This window comes from Larimichthys crocea, chromosome XVI (genome assembly GCF_000972845.2).
Source record: "Larimichthys crocea isolate SSNF chromosome XVI, L_crocea_2.0, whole genome shotgun sequence".
NCBI classification, from domain to species: Eukaryota; Metazoa; Chordata; class Actinopteri; family Sciaenidae; genus Larimichthys; species Larimichthys crocea.
In genome coordinates, this window is record NC_040026.1 from 820624 (window position 1) to 837240 (window position 16617).

The window sequence follows — 16617 nt, forward strand, 5'->3', positions numbered from 1 at the left end:
GTCTTCCTGTCAAGGCTGGACAATCTGATGATTTTATATAGAAATCATGATCTATGTCATCTACATCCTGCTATCTAATGTCCTCTTACTTCTATTTCCAAACTTTATGCAACCTCTAGTAGATCCATGCTACATGTACAACCCAAGTAGAGGTGACCCAATAGGTCATGCTTGCTTGTAGATATGCACAAAGCATTTTTATTACTTCTTAAAGAGTCATAGAGGAGACCAACATATACTGTATGAGTGGCCAGGACCACCTGTAAATGCCTTGCCACAAACCTTAAAATTTTACAACCATAAAGACCACCTTATAATATTTACAACCATATTTGTAAACCTGCAAGTTTGAGCTATCCACTAATTTTCCAGATCCAGGTTGCAATGGCAGAATGCATTTCCTCACATCTGTAATGGTGAGCCCAGCCACCCTTAAGAACTCATTTTGGCCACTTGTATCCTATTCTTTCCACCACTGCTCAAAGCTCGAGCTATTGAGAGGGGAGCCACTGGAATTTGGAGCAAACATTCAACTTAATGACTCCCAGTAGATCTTTTCCAGGACTTGTACAATTTGACCTTTCCACAGTGACGGTTGACTGACACACACACACACACAGCTTATCTCTATCTCTCTGATCCCAAAAGCTGATTTTTTTTTTCCAGAAGTGTTTACTATTTCACGCATATAACAACATGACTCTGCTTGCCCTGCAGAATTATACTAGATTACGCTGATTGTTGTCTTCACTGGTCATCTGTCAGATTAATGAGACAGAGTGGAGTGGTGTGAATGAGATTCCTCTGAGTCCAACAAGTAACAAGAGACAAATGTATTTCAATGTAGGCCTAAGGGTAAATAGTGCATTGACATGTGCATTGTGTGTCTGTAGGAACATGTGCATGTCAGCATAGGATGAGCAGATACTCAATGTTAAAAACTAAAGCATGCCTCATGCCTACAACCAAACCTGAGGATAATAGAACTTCTGCAGAGTGCATTATTTTGAGAAGTAATCAGTCTATGATTTACTGGCCACTGAAACACTGCAACCGAACATGCACGTCATATAAGGCAAACTACTGTTTGAAGGATAACTTGGCTTGACTTTTGTTTTTGTTGGTTTGGCCATCGGTTCTACTAGTTGTCATTGGTACTCCGCAAAGTAATCAAATCAAGCAAATATCTGAAGAATTGCTACATTCACTTCCGACAGGGCCACAACTATGAGTAGGTCATCGAACAGGTCGCTAACAAGCCAACACTTAATGCAGATTATCTCAACCCCTTCATTTGAGGGTCAAACTGAAAGTGAGGACCCCACCAGCAGACAAGTCATTTCAGCAACTTGTCACAGATATATTGTATGGATATCAAATAACATCACATGAAAGGTCATTAGAGAAACACGGCATTTATGATTGAGGTCACTTAAAAACTGTCTCCATTGCATAGTTTGTCCACCAGAGAGCACTGACAGGTTTATTTTTACACTGTGAAATATCCCACTCTATACGTGTCTTAGTCACTTTGTTTATTAACCCAAATCAATGAATTCTTATCAAAAAGTTTCAATTTTGGTTTCTGTTGGAAAATGAATGATGGCTGACATATATTATTTTAAAAATGACCATATTGGTATTTGTTTCAAAAGTCCAGCATCCATCCACCTCTGGTGAGCACACCTTAAATGTCAATAATAAGCCTTCATTGCAAAAAGAAAAAGAAAACTGTATGTGCCCAAAAATCTGTTATCATAACTGATCTGAAGTTTGGAGTTGGACTTATTCTAGGAATTATTCTACCAAATCAATTACATACTGTTAATTGTGCACTGTAAAGAGTTCTGGGAGTGTCAGAGTAAGATGTGGCACCGTCAACATAGCTGCTTGTGGCTCATCACTTAGCTCCAGGTGAGAATAATGGCATTGTTGCTAAGCCTCTCTCTGTGTGTCAGAGTCTCTCAGTCAGCTGAATAATGCTATTATCATTAAGCTGTTCTTTCACTGCTCTTTCAACATGACCCAAACACCCAGCTGTTTCACCCTATGACATTAGCATACACTGTGTGTGGGTGGGGTAGGGGGGTCATCTCCATCAGGTTATCCAGAGGTCGGGGGGGGGGGCATTTTAAATGTTCCTGTTCACACTTAACAGTCATCAGAACCCCCCTCCCTCCTCCTCCCTTTTCTCCCTGCATCTCTCACTCCTCTGTCTTCTCTCTGTGTCTCAGAGTGGCACAGTGACCCAGGATACACAAGTGTTTGCCACCATCACATTAACTGACCCGGCTCCTGACCTGACTTTAGCACAGCTCATACCCTGCTCGGTTTTTGATGCCAAAGACATATGTTTGCAGACTCTGTAGTAAGTACAGGCACAGGGCTACATTGATTTGTCATACATTTATCCATTGTCTTCCACTTACCTGGGGTTGGGTTGCGGTGGTAGCAGGTCGACCAAGGTGTGCCTTTCACCGCAAAGGACAAAGGACTGCCAGCTCCTTCCAGATGTCTGAGCTCCTCACCTTATATCTCAAAGCTCAAACCCTATGGAGGGAACTCATTTTGACCACTTGTATCTGCAGTCTTCTTCTTTTGGTCACTACCCAAAGCTCATGACTGTAGGTGAGGGAACTTAGATAGATAGACTTCAATTCCCACATCTGCCTGTCCATCTCACACTCCATTCCCCCCTTACAAGTCCTGAGATACTGAAATTATTTCCTTGGGGCCGCAACTCACTCCAAATCTGGAGGGAGAAATGCACTTTTTTTTCCAGCAGAGCCTCAGACATATAACATAACCAGATAGCAGCCTGACAGATGATGCTAGTAAATAGTTAACAAGCGAGGTCCAAACCTAGAATGGACCGTGCAATGGTCCACATGTGGTCACTGTGCTAAACTGTGGCCAAATGTGAGTTTAAGGGCTGTCTGCTCCTCACTGTAAAAACCTCCTGGATATAAGAAAAAATAATGTTGTAATATTTTTAAGTTATATAACATTTTGTAGAACTTGCTGAGTGTACAGTTTTCACAGATTTATGTATTATCTCCTGTAAATGGAGCATTTGACCACCACCTAAACAATTCTGGCCTGAACATAATTCATTATGCCACATCAAATACGCTGTAGGATTTGAATGTGAGTATTATGACATCTGTTTCTTCATAACCATCCCCCATCAAACCCCAACCTTTACAAACCTCTGTTCCGCTCTGAGCTTCTGTTCTATATTTGTGTTTTGTAGCTCCTGGACCTGTTCATGGTGTGGGACTGGTCCACTTACCTGGCAGACTATGGCCAGCCAACTTCCAAATACCTGAGAGTCAACCCAGCCACTGCTCTGGCTCTACTGGAAAAGTGAGTGCCTCTAATATGTACACACTGCCGGTGATGCATGAAGCATTTATTCACAAGTCTGTTTCCATTCGAGACTTTTTCACCTCATCGAAGCATAAAAACATCTTTATGATGCTTTGACTTTATTTCCACTCCAGTTTTTTTAAAAGCACAAATTGAAAATGCAAACAGAAGTGTCTTCACCAGAACATTTTGGTGTTCTGGTGCGGATGCTTACTGCAAACACAACTGAACCAGATTTGGTGATGAGTTCCAATGTTGCTCTTGGATTAATCCAGAACACATCATGATTGTGATTACTTATGAGGAATGACAGAAACAACATCTGTCACTACAGGTACTGTATGTTATTTGATTGTATCTGTTTGTTGTCTCACATTAACAGCTCTTTATTACATTAAATCTCGCAGAGAACATACCAGAACCTTGTGCCTGCTTGTCTGTTTTCCTCTTTTTCTTTTGTTTTGGGTTCTCTTTGCTCTGCTCTTCTTCTAAATCTTCTCTCTGCTGTTTTCCTGCTGCTGCTCAGAGTCTACAGGGGGTAGGTGCAGCTTCCTCACTCCTTCTCGTTGGTCTTCACCATGCATTCTCTGTGCCTGAACCTGATCATTGTTCTACCTCCTCTACAACTCAGAGTTGTAGTTGAAGTTTTTACTCAGTGTAAATAGTAGTCAGAATATTGTTTTATAATATATTCCATTGTTCCATGTATGAAGCTAAAATTTACACACATAAAATATTCAATACACATTAATTTGATTTTAGGGACTTCCTGTCTGAACCTTGCAGCACTTTAATTTACCATAGTTATGTGCTCATAAATGGGTTAAACGGGAAATGTGTCCCTGGAGGGTATCTGCATGCTGTTGATTTTTTCAACTAACTTATGTTGACTCATAAAACTGATTGCATCATGAGAACATATCTCAGCTAATTAGTAATACATTATAATAACTATTTAAATGAACATGTTGGGTCGGGTGATGCAGCCTAAACCAGTGTGTGGATGGTTGTGTGAACCTTTCTCATTCTGCCAAATCATTGTAAAAATATTTCGATATCTTTAAATATGCCTTTGATAACCACTTTTAAACTGCCTATTTTGTAATCATGTATCCTCTATGTCTGATTATGATAATTAACACAGTGTAACTAGTTATGTGCTCAGGGGTGGCTGTGGCTCACAGGCAGAGCGGGTCGTCCACTAAGATGATTGGCGGTTCGATCCCCGGCTCCTGCGGTCTGCATGTCGAAGTGTCCTTGGGCAAGACACTGAACCCTAAATTGCTCCCGAAGGCTGTGCCATCGGTGTGTGAATGTGTATGAATGGTTAGATCCTCAAACTGATGAGCAGTTGGCCTTGCATGGTATGCCATCAGTGTATGAATGTGTGTGAATGGGGTGAATGAGATATGTAGTGTAGAGCGCTTTGAGTGGTCGGAAGACTAGAAAGGCACTATACAAGTACAGTCCATTTACCATATAGACTTTGACCTTCTTCATTTTAGGGCATTTGCCTGTGAAAATATTCCCTCTTCTGTCAAATGAACCTCAAAAGTTATAATCTAGTATGAATATAAATATGGTTTCTGCACCACAAGCACAGATATCATGAAGTAGAGAATGATAGTAGTTTTTTAGTCCACACTGAATTCTAACAAACTACTGAAAGCTGTAAAGCTGAAGTTCTATCATTATGCATCATCATCACCACATGAGCCCTCATGGGGATTCTGGAAACTGACAGCAGGTTTTTCCATGTTCCAGTACACTCTGTCATAAGTGCTGATTGGCCTGTGGAATAGCTGAGCAAAACTCCCCCTCCCCCTCATGCCTTTCCAAGGTTTCTTGCTGAAACACCTAGCTAACACCACCACTGGCCAGCTGTGCAGAGGTGTGAAAGCTGGCAGTGTCGTTTTCGTGTCGACACACAAAGAATTGTAAAAATGTGCACCATTATCCCCATATGTAAATGATTTCACAGCATTGAACTATGTTTCTAATATATTAGGGAAAATCCCATGGTGACATGCACCTCATGGTGATGACTTTCTGAGGAGTTCACAATCAGCAGATAGATTTAAGATTAGTTAAGCTTTTTAATAGCGAGTGCACCACAGAGAGAAAACATGTGTGACTCTGTCTCTTTGTCTGTCTGTCTGTCTGTCTGTCTGTCCAGGATGAAGGACACCAGTAAGAAGAACAACATCTTCTCTCAGTTCAGGAAGAATGACAGAGACAAACAGAAGCTGATAGAGACTGTGGTCAAACAGCTGAGGAGCCTGGTCAACGGCATGTCCTCCTAAACACACACACACACACACACACACACACACACACACACAAAGAGATAGAAAGAATGAAACATGCATGCAGTCACATGCACACACTGAACTGCCAAGACACTCACAGAGGTGAGATTTTCAAACATGTAATAAAGACACACACATACAAACAACAAGACAGTGACACACAGAAGAACCAAACAGGGAGTTTACACACATACACACACACACACACACACAGATGAAGAGCTTATATATACACACTTCACATAAAGGCACAGCAATACACATACTGTACAAGGCATGCAGGGAACGGGCTCCTATCAAACGCAACACACACTCACACACACATACACAGATATGAAGTCATATCCTCTTCATAATGTTTTACCTGACTGAATACTCAATGTAAATAACACACACACACACATACATACTAAACGGTTTACTGGACTCTGCACCTGAGTGAACAGTAAAATGTAATGTATTTTTAATGGTTATGATAAGACAAACTATGTTTTGTATATTTGTGAGAGTGTATTGATTGTAGCTGCAGAGGCAGACTGGTACAGCAGAGGAAGGGACACTTGCAAGTACTGGGACAATGAGGTCAACAAGCATTCACTGTTGAACAAGAAACATATTATATATTCACCATGACAACAAAATGAAATGTTTGAATGTATGTTCTTTTTGTTCATCTACAGAGAACAAGTTGTTGGTAATCTGCTGAATTAAGTTATTCATTTAAAAAACAACCTTTTCTCTTTGTGTCACATTGAACGTCTTTTAGATGTTTTAATAAAACTATGATTGTTTAAAGGCAGAATTAGGAAGCTGTAGCTCAATAATGATCCGTCCATCCAACAACTCCACTTAGACCAGCTGTGCATCTGTTTGACATGGGTCTCATGTTAAAAACAAATACTTTTACACACAAAAGCCCGGTTAGTTACTCTGAAACCTTGGCTGACTTATTTTAGCTTTATTAGTGATGCAAGAAAGAAACTCTCTTTATCCAGGAAAGATGGAGCTGGTTTCCGTACCACTACTGTAGGAACCAGGTCCCTCATTTAAATAACACTAAAGTAGACAGATTACTGTAACCCAGTTTCTTAAGAGCATGTTGGCTTTGGATCTAGGGTTCTAATGAAGCTCCAGGTTGAGTCATTTCAGGTTTGTATCAATGTATTCAGTGCAGCCACTGCCATCAAAGGATTCAGTGACAGAGGCAAGATAAAGTAAATAGCTGCCAAGACTTAAAGTCAAGTTTAACTTTGACACACATTTGCACCGTTGATCAATTGTAAATCATCCATACAGAGGATGGATGATATGGAGAGATGGATGTAGCTGTAGAGTCCAGTATGGACTGTTGCACCATCCAGTCTGAAAATTGAACCGCTCCTGACACTGGTCTCAGCCATAGAGGTTATAAACACATTCTCATGTGTTAACTGATTTAACTTTTTTTTACAGACAGTGTTCACATATGTGGCTGTTTCTTTTATAGTTATATGAATTTAGAGTATGATGCTAACATTTAAATTTTTTGTTTCCTGGTAACATTCTAACACTCCTCTCTGCAGAAACCTACAGAGACATTTACACATATTTTCAGGAGAGTATAATTCCAGCCTATGTAGTCACTTTGTCATCACATCAATATCATCTACATCACTGAACTTTCTAGTGTGATCAAGCTTTTAATCTGGTTTCTCCTGGTTTTAGTCTGATCCTGGTAACCACCATAACAAGTTTCTGTAGAATAATCTCGTCATCATCAACTCAAAGTCATATTGAGCTGGTTTCCATTTGGTTTCCACCTGCCTACTTTCCACAGAATTATTAGTATTGACATGTAGCTATAGATGGTTCTGATAAAGTTCAACTCATTGTCCCAATACTTCAACTATTATTACTGTGTGTGCGTGTGTGCAGAAACAAAGTACCGCTGCGGTCATGGATGGATGGAGGAACAGATGAGTGGATGATGACGTCTTGAAAGACTGATGTTCATGAAAAAAGTGACATTTTGTTGAACTTGGTGGTTTTGCTTGCTGTTTGTCTTCTTTTCTGCCTCATTGTACATTGAAACCTCCCCCCTCAGACAGAGCCTCACAGCGACTGAACCTGGAGGAGTTCAGTGTTTGCTTGAACACAACACATGGCTGTCACAGCCAGTAAACATGAAGAAACTGGTTTACAAAGCGGCCTCAGTCTTTGATACCCAGATTGTTGTAAGAATATTCATGTTCACTGCACGTGTCAAAATGAATGTGAAAATCAAAGAATTATTTCAATGATTTGGTCCATCTGGTGTGCATACACTGGTGGGATTGCATAAACACAACACTTTACTAAATGATACAGTCTGTTACAACAACACACACACTGCAGGTTGTTGCACTGGATTGTATTAGATTGTACTAGTGGACACATCTGGGTTTGTTCAGCTAAGGTTGCAAAGAGCTAATGAGGGTTTTTGGGTTGGAGTGTCAGTGACCACTGCATGAAGCAATCCTAATGGAGGGTTTGCATGTGATGTCACCATGAGAAATTCACCACGGTCACAGGAAACAAATTCCTGGTATTAACATGCAGTCCTATCTGGATATATTTAGTGTAAATGCTAGCTGAAATGATAGCAATCAGGAAGTGATTGGATCAGCCAGAGGTGAAATCTTTAAGAAAAACAAGAGACCATCTTGTGGTCAGAGTACTCAGTATTACATGACACTGAGTCAGTACCCGCGGGTTGGACCACATTTATCTTAATCTCAACTGCGCACCTGTAAAGTTTTGTGACTGCATCTTGCACAGATGTTGCAGACAGACATATGAACCCGCCGAAGTCCTCTGTTAAAGATTATTATAGGCAACTGGACTAGCTGGTTTCTGGAGGCATTTCGCCTCTCGGCTTCTTTTTGGATAAATGGCTAAATGTCCTCAAGACATTTTACTATGCCCTGAATGACTGAGAGTCTTCACAGACTGGCAAAGAACTGAAGATCCCGTTACAGTAGGTATCTCCATGAGCACATTTAACCAGGATGACACACACACACACACACACATGGGCTGAGGCAGAGCGGGTTGTCCACAGATGATCGGCGGTTCGATCCCCGGCTCCTCCGGTCTGCATGTCCTTGGGCAAGATATTGTACCCCAAATTGCTCCTGAAGGCTGTGCCATCAGTGTGTAAATGTGTATGAATGGTGAGCTCCTCAAGCTGATGAGCAGTTGGCACCTTGCATGGTAGCCAATGCCATCAGTGTATGAATGTGTGTGAATGGGTGAATGAGATATGTACTGTAAAGTGCTTTGAGTGGTCGGAAGACTAGAAAGGTGCTATATAAGTACAGTCCATTTACCATTTACACACACACACACAATAGCTCTGATGACCTTATAATCTATATTTTTTTGGCCTGGTGAATGAAGTTTCATCATTAAACCACGTCCAGCTCAAAGCACACCTTCCTGTGTAGACATCCAGTGTCTGTAACTAGTGATTAGTCACTTCATTAGTCAGATCTACTCCAGCTCCAAACAGACACTGAAAGTTCTTTCTACTGCTTTCAGTATGAATGCGCAGGCCTATGATCAGATATCATTATCCAGATACAGAGCACATGTTAATAGCAGGTGACCAACTGAGACATCACTCACATTGTTGTTCTGTTGACCTTTACTTGTACATGACTTGCCGATAGTCTGTTTTCCTCCCAGTATCTCAGCTGTAGACATTGGTGACATCGGTGCATGCCTTCTTCCTGCCTCTGTAAATCCTGTCAGTTGTACGGTTAAGGACATTATTTATGTGATGTAAACTCCAGTTCTGTCTTATGACCCATTCAAACTACTTTATTCATGCTTGCCAGAAAACAAGCCTCTTTTGGGGAGTTGTTATGTTATTAGAGATTACATATACATATATATTTAACAGTTCAATAACTTTCTGCATTCTATTTTTTTTTTGTTCCTCAGGGTGAAATTAAGCTTTAGATCTCATAACCCACATATATCCACAAAGCACAGCAATAATGAATTGGTTCCTTTACAGCCTCACAGGCACGGTGATGCTTACCTAAAACCTGCACTCCTGATGAAACCTTTTCTATCGAGACTGTTTCTATTCTGTTCATGTTTTGGGTCTGTGCTCCACTTTCAGCAGGCATTTTTGCACTGAAACTGATCAAGTTTTTGTTCCTGTTAGAATAATTTTTTGCCTTTTTTAAGATTTGCTTGTAAATGCCACTGTATATACTGCATATTTTGTAAAGAAAATATTACTGCAGTTTGTCTGCTACCAACAGAATTGGAGGTTGACACTGTGATATGCACCTCCATCAGCACCTAAAGTAAATATGTAATTAAGAATAGTTTGAATTTGCGTTTGTTGCTTACTTGGTGAACACAGTTGAGTACAATGTGAGGAGCTCAGTGATTTACATCGGTACCTTCTCTCCACTCATTTGCATGGTTAAGATATAAAAAATGCTACATCCTGTATAACATTCGAACATAAAGTATGTGAATACTGGTCGTATCAGTGTGTAAACTAATAGCAGAGAAGAAGCACTGCATTATTTATAAAAGTAACACTCACCAAAACACCATGTAATCCCACTGAAGACAAAACACTTGAGATCATCTCAGTCTGCTTCCTTATAAATATGATTTTATACATCTGTAGTCATCGAGATGAATGAGATCAATATTTGACCATTTAATGTATCTTTATTAATATAATATAATATAATATAATATATAATATGTCACATGATCTCACAAGAGACGACAAAAGAAATCCTATGAATGTAGTAGATTCAAATCCATACTCATGGAAAGTGGAAAACTAAAGCTCACTCATCAGTGCTGCCAAATCAACAGGTCAACATTCAGAATCATCAACATTTACATCAGACTGTTCGTATGCCAGTGATTATTTCATCAGAATATAGAATGACAGGTTATTTTCCTGTGGAGTGGAGAGAGGGTACATTTTGATATCCAAAGGAATCCTTGCTTTACCTTTGTCATTGTTCTCAGTAGGTACACCTTGACTGAGATGCTGTTTCCTAAATTTGTTGTTTTTATTTTGTGTGCTGTAATAAAAGTTTATTCAACAGTAACGTCTGCGTGTTGTTCAGCATGCTGGAGGTCCGGCACAGCTCAGTAGACAGTAATGTGAATATCACTGCCAGCATTTTTCTCCACAACAGCATGTATCTGAGCAACTACTGTGCGGATTGCCATGATATTTGGCATGGAGATCTCTGAGGATTCCTTCATGGTTTGGTGACTCCATGGCATTGTCTCTAGTACTACCATCGGGCTGGTCCATGACTTGCTATATAAAAACACAATGTCAGATTTTAGAGCAATGTGCTGTGAAATGAAATGATAATTCTAGTTCATTACAACTAGGTCTTAGTTTGTAGTTTGTCATTTCTATGTCTGTACAAACACACAGCAAGGTCATCCATCAGTTTGGAGTCAGCACAACAGGAACATACAAAAGAAAGAGAAGATACATGTTTTATCATTGATTTATTTTAAAAATTGTAAATATTAAATGGTAAATGGTAAATATTAAAATTCTTGCTGCAAAAATGATGCGACTAAGTTTCTGTTATATAAAAGAACACTATTATTAATAAAAAAATGATAAAAGACCTATAGAGTCTTACATATGAAGTCAATTATAATATAAAATGTCTATGAAGGGAAATCTTGTATACTAATAATTTGTTTCTTTCTGATTTACTCAGTCAGGACTCTTCAGGTTTTACACAGCTCCGTAGCTCTCTGTGTGCCTCACTAGATAATTCCTGTACAACTGCAGCGTATCCTGGTTTATACGGGAGCTTCAAACAATGTACAAGTGATAGAATATTACAGTGGGACAAAGCCAACAGGTTGAGCAATCATGGCACAGTTTCCATGCATTCCACTCTTTGTCCAAAGTTGCTTCAGCTTGCTGGGAAATCATAATGTTTCCAAGTAACAGAACTACAATACATTCCTTTCAGCATGTTTTCTCATCTGCATTCATTATATGAACTGTGCTAACAGTAGGTGGTAATTGCGAAAGTTTATATATATTTATTTTTTTTACTGGGTAAACTGACTCTTTAAAAGTGTGAAATGATGCTTCATCTTTAACCGAACCACCAGTCACAGTCTAGATATGGGTTCGCTCCCCCTCCCTCTCTCCCTCCCTCACACAAAGACAGAAGCGTCACTTGTTCTGTAAAGGTTTTCTGTCATCTTGTATCGCCCTCGAAGCCTCACTTGTATCCCACCACACACGCTAACTGGGAAACAGCATGTGAACTTTGGCCTGGGTCAGTGTTTGAATGCGAGGATCCCTGTCGCCGCAGATGTAATGAGGCGAGAGACATTTGGAGAGCTCTATTATCACTGGACAGCAGCAACCCTGCCAACACAGACACACTCAGAAATGTGTTTGTTTTCCTCAGGGTTCCTGTGCACTTTCACATCTACTGTCTACTGTTTACATTCTGTCACTCTTCTTCTTAAACACTACATGGACATACACGTCCTCCATCTCTCTACATGCACAAAGTGAAGGTGGATATATCTCTCAGCACACCTGTTTGCATAGACACTTAGGTATAAACATCAAGACCAATATTTATCAAGTGTCTCAGAGCAGAAAATTACCCCTGACAGAGCAAGCATTCTCAGTGAGGCATATGTGCTCCAGAAGTCCTAAACTGACAGGAGCTCCTCTGAGGTGGAGGTCAGATGGAGACAGTCTGTGAAAATAAGCATATAAAAAAATATCCTGGCAAAATCTGAATATTTGTTACTGAACTTGTGCAAGATGCAAAAGAGCACACGCTGAAAGGAAAGGGGGACAATGTGATGGGACAGAATCCTAACAAGGTCCTCCTACCTACAACTACATGATGGTGGTGTGACCAGTGGCTAAAAAACAGCACCAACTGCATATGTGACATTTGGAAATGCACTTTAATGAAGCATGTAAATGTCCAAATCTACATGAAGGACATACAGATGAGTCCTGAGAACTTCACTCTGATCAGTGCAGATCAGCTGATGCACAATGATCAGATCAGATAAGGAGTCTTGATCCAACTTGTCCAACTTCAACGCCAATCTGTCAAACTGTAGCAATCTCCAAAAAGCACACAGGATTCATCACAGCAGATGAGCTTTATTATCTTCACAGACAAACAAAGCCAGAGTCTCACATAGATAGACTGATTGTACTGTCCTAAAACATCTCCTATTGTTGAGGGTATAATGAGCCTGTTTTCCAGTAAGACCCACATGCCTTTCCTGCAAACTCACACTCTGCTTAACCGGCAGCAGCAGGCTAAGCTTTTTCCTTTTACTATACCTTCTTCAAAGATGACACCATTAAAGTCTAGCTTGTTTCACTTGTATCTTTTTAAAACCTTTTACTTTCTTTTTCTTACACCATTAGATCATAGATGTTTCTTACTGTATTTATTTATTTATTTTACTTTATATCAAGAAATTGTGTTACAATCGTCACATACTTCTTGTTACAATCATCACATACTTTGTTGGTATAGTGCAATCTTCTTTTAACTTGATCACACATATTTCATTTTAATACATTACACACACAACAATGTATTTCACCTCTTAAATCAACTTGGAATCAACTTAAACCATGGTGTCTATTACAACTTGATTAACATCAAACCATATCTTAATTGCGTTCAAATTATACATAATAATGCAGTCTTGATTCCCACACTTCTCTTCTTGAATACTTCAAACTATACCTCATAATACAATCTATACCACCGAACAAGGAGGTTCTGTCTCACCAACAAACACATTCAGGAACTAACAAAAGCTGCACTGTAGTCAGGTGTATGATGTACGATATCAGGGAAACATGGAGGTGTGCAAAAGCTTCTCCAGGAGAAGTTATGCTGTGACACATCAGTTACTTTTTAACTGAGCAGACCATGACTGACTTCTTCAGTGTGTGAAGAAAGCCCACAGCAGCACTTCATTATGAGGGAGAAAGTTGAAAACACCAACTCAGCCAACGGTGTGCAGGGCTTTCCACAGTCTCTGTTAGGTTGAAGTCATTTGACAATACAGTATAGCCATGCTACTTGGAGGGATCAGTAGCACTTAAACCTGAAACTGAAGAAGCACGACTGCTACAGGCCATGTCCCAACCTTCAAGTTCATTGTGCACATGATACACAAGATTCTGCTGCTCGTCAGTCCACCGAACAGGCTAAAGAAATGGATCTGCTCATTGCTGTACGGCAGGCCAAGAAAGAGAACACATCAGCAGAATGTGAAAAGACACTTGATGGTGACTTAAAGAATCGTCTCATCTGCGAAACTGATGTGATGAGTGCACATGGTTTTATATGTAAAATAGGTGGAGTGCCCCTTTAATAATTATATTTTCAAGCAGTAAAATGAAACAGTCAAGAGTCTGACTCACTGTAACACTGTCAGACCGGTGATGTGTGTGTGGAGGTCAGACCATGTGAATGTTTTCCTGGGTCAATGGAGATATTTGTCTCCTCTTCCTCCTCGTCTGCCTGCTGTATTGTTGAAGTGAATGTAGAAGCTGTTTAGTGCCTTGTTAAAGTGTTTGATCCCTGCACTAAAAGACTTTACAGTCCTGCTGACACGCAGGAAGGAAACACTGACCCCACCTCCTCTGACTGCGTTGACACAGGAGCGTAATATCTGCTGCTTTTACCCAGACATCATTAGTTCTAACCCTAAGTAAAGATCCAGGCCTGTTTTTATGAAGCAGCTCAGAATCCCATAGAGAAGGTTTTTCCACTGTGAACAGAGGAGGACTGAGACTGAGACAAGCAGTGACAAAAATTATAGTGACATCACTGTTTCACAAGAAACTAATACTCTGACATGTTGTAGTTTGGATTATTAGTGATGAACTTCAAAACACAGAAAATAACACCACTTTCTTCTATGTAGATTCTAATTATACTGTTATGTATTTAAATAATTGTATCTATCTATCAAACATAGATAGATATCTAAGTGGTGGACTGTCTGTACTTTTCTGGCTTGCTGCTCTAAAAGAAATATTCCGATTACTTAAATAAAAGTAAAAAGACAACATTGCAAGTAAAAGTCTGTATTCAAAGAGTCAAATTACAGATGTATCATCAGTGAAGTGCATCAAACATAAAATGACTAATGATACAATACTGTAGGAACAATGAATGTAAAAATATATTTTTATATATATTTTATATTTATTTACTCTGGTGGATGTAAATACAGTTCATGAATACAACTATTTCCTGTAGATAGAAGGATCATCCAGAGTCAGCCATTGAATTAATACTTACCAGATATTTCAACAAATTAAAAAACAATAGGTCAAATAATATTTAATTTTCAGGCTACACCTCACCTAACACTAAAATCTCTGCAAGATGTCAGACATTATAATTCTCTACGGTGAGACACAGACACAGACACAGAGACAGACACTGGGACAGCGACACAGGGATTCAGTGACATGGTGATGTACCAAAAGTTTAAATATATCATTAAAGTCACATTGTAAGCACACAAACATATTATCACTGTCTGTCTGTCTGTCTGTCTGTCTGTCTGTCTGTCTGTCTGTGGACAGCTCATGTACTATGGAGAGACAAAAACAACAGTATTAGAGTGAAGCCAGAGAACATCAGAACATAAAGATGAATCAAAGAAATGAGCTGTCAAAGAAGTTGTTCAATCATGTCGAGCTGAGGGAGCTGCAGATTTGGCATGTTCTGTGGATGATTATTAAATTATTCATCAATTATGTGAAACTGATATTTGAACTTCAGAGCTCTTTCTCTGTAATATTTACATACACACACAGGTGTCTGCATGTATTAATGCAGTCCATTCTTTGATTACTATACATTAGATTACAGTACATGACCATATAAATCCATATATCTATGATCTTACAGCCTGTGACATGATGAGAAGCTGCTGCTTCTTCTGCTGATAACATGAAGAAATGTGTCCTGTTCTGTCTGTCTCCTAATAGAGGAACTCTTAGAGGAAGTGTGTGTGTGTGTGTGTGTGTGTGTGTGTGTGTGTGTGTGTGTACTCTCAGCACTGACCACATAAACACTGCCTGCCATCTGGATCAGTCTGTGTGCCTCTGACACTGTGGAGACACTCAGCACATTTCTGTCCTCTGTTCCAGTCAAACAAGTTAACCAGTCTGTTTGTTCTCTGATGTTCTAAATATAGATCACCATCATTCATTTATTGTGTTGGTTTATCCGTGTGTGTGTGTGTGTGTGTGTGTGTGTGTGTGTGTGTGTGCGTGTGTTATCTCTCTCTCTGTGTTTGACGGTCAGTGAACTTGGTTGCGCGCGAGAGTTCACCGAGATGTCAGGGTCACAAGCAGGTCAGCCAGAGCGCGCGCGCGCGTAGAGGGACAACGCGCCGCGCGCGTTAGGGAAAACGGAATACGCGCCGCTCCTCTCTGCCAGTGTGTGTGTGTGTGTGTGTGTGCGCGCGCGTGTTTTAATGACGTGCGTGTTTTTCAGTATAAATAGTGATAAGAGTGGAAAATAACTGAACTCATCGTCAGTCTGCCCACCTCTCTGCTAGTAGTCTACTTTCATTTTTATATGAAGTTATTCATGGAGGTGAAATGTTCAACACGCCATCCTGATCATGTATACAGTCCAAAATATAAATGAAGACATCAATTAACACAAATATAAAGCTTTGTACTTTTCCTTTAATCCACAATTAATAGGTAACAAAAAGGTTAAACTGACAGAAAGTACTTACTTCCACTAAAATGTAAATGTGTCCGATTTGTTCCTTATTGTTGTTTTCCACTGTACCAACATTTATATACCATCAATTCCATTATATATGTATTAGTAACATATTTGTACAGTGCCATAAAAAC

The 16617-nt window shown here is 39.8% G+C and overlaps 1 protein-coding gene across 7 annotated transcripts in view; it reads left to right on the forward strand.

Moving 5' to 3' along the window:
- exoc6 (exocyst complex component 6) overlaps window positions 1-8827 on the forward strand; it is a 48774-nt gene extending 39947 nt beyond the window's left edge. For 4 of the 7 annotated variants that reach the window (XM_027289373.1, XM_027289376.1, XM_027289374.1 and 1 more), the window contains 3 exons: window positions 3254-3366; window positions 3896-3907; window positions 5546-8827. In XM_027289373.1, coding sequence (XP_027145174.1) covers window positions 3254-3366; window positions 3896-3907; window positions 5546-5672 — 252 coding nt within the window. In that variant the 3' untranslated portion in view covers window positions 5673-8827. The remainder of the gene's footprint in view (window positions 1-3253; window positions 3367-3895; window positions 3908-5545) is intronic. The other 3 variants (XM_027289375.1, XM_027289379.1, XM_027289380.1) reach the window with 1 other exon arrangement.
- The last annotated feature ends 7790 nt before the right edge of the window (window positions 8828-16617 follow it).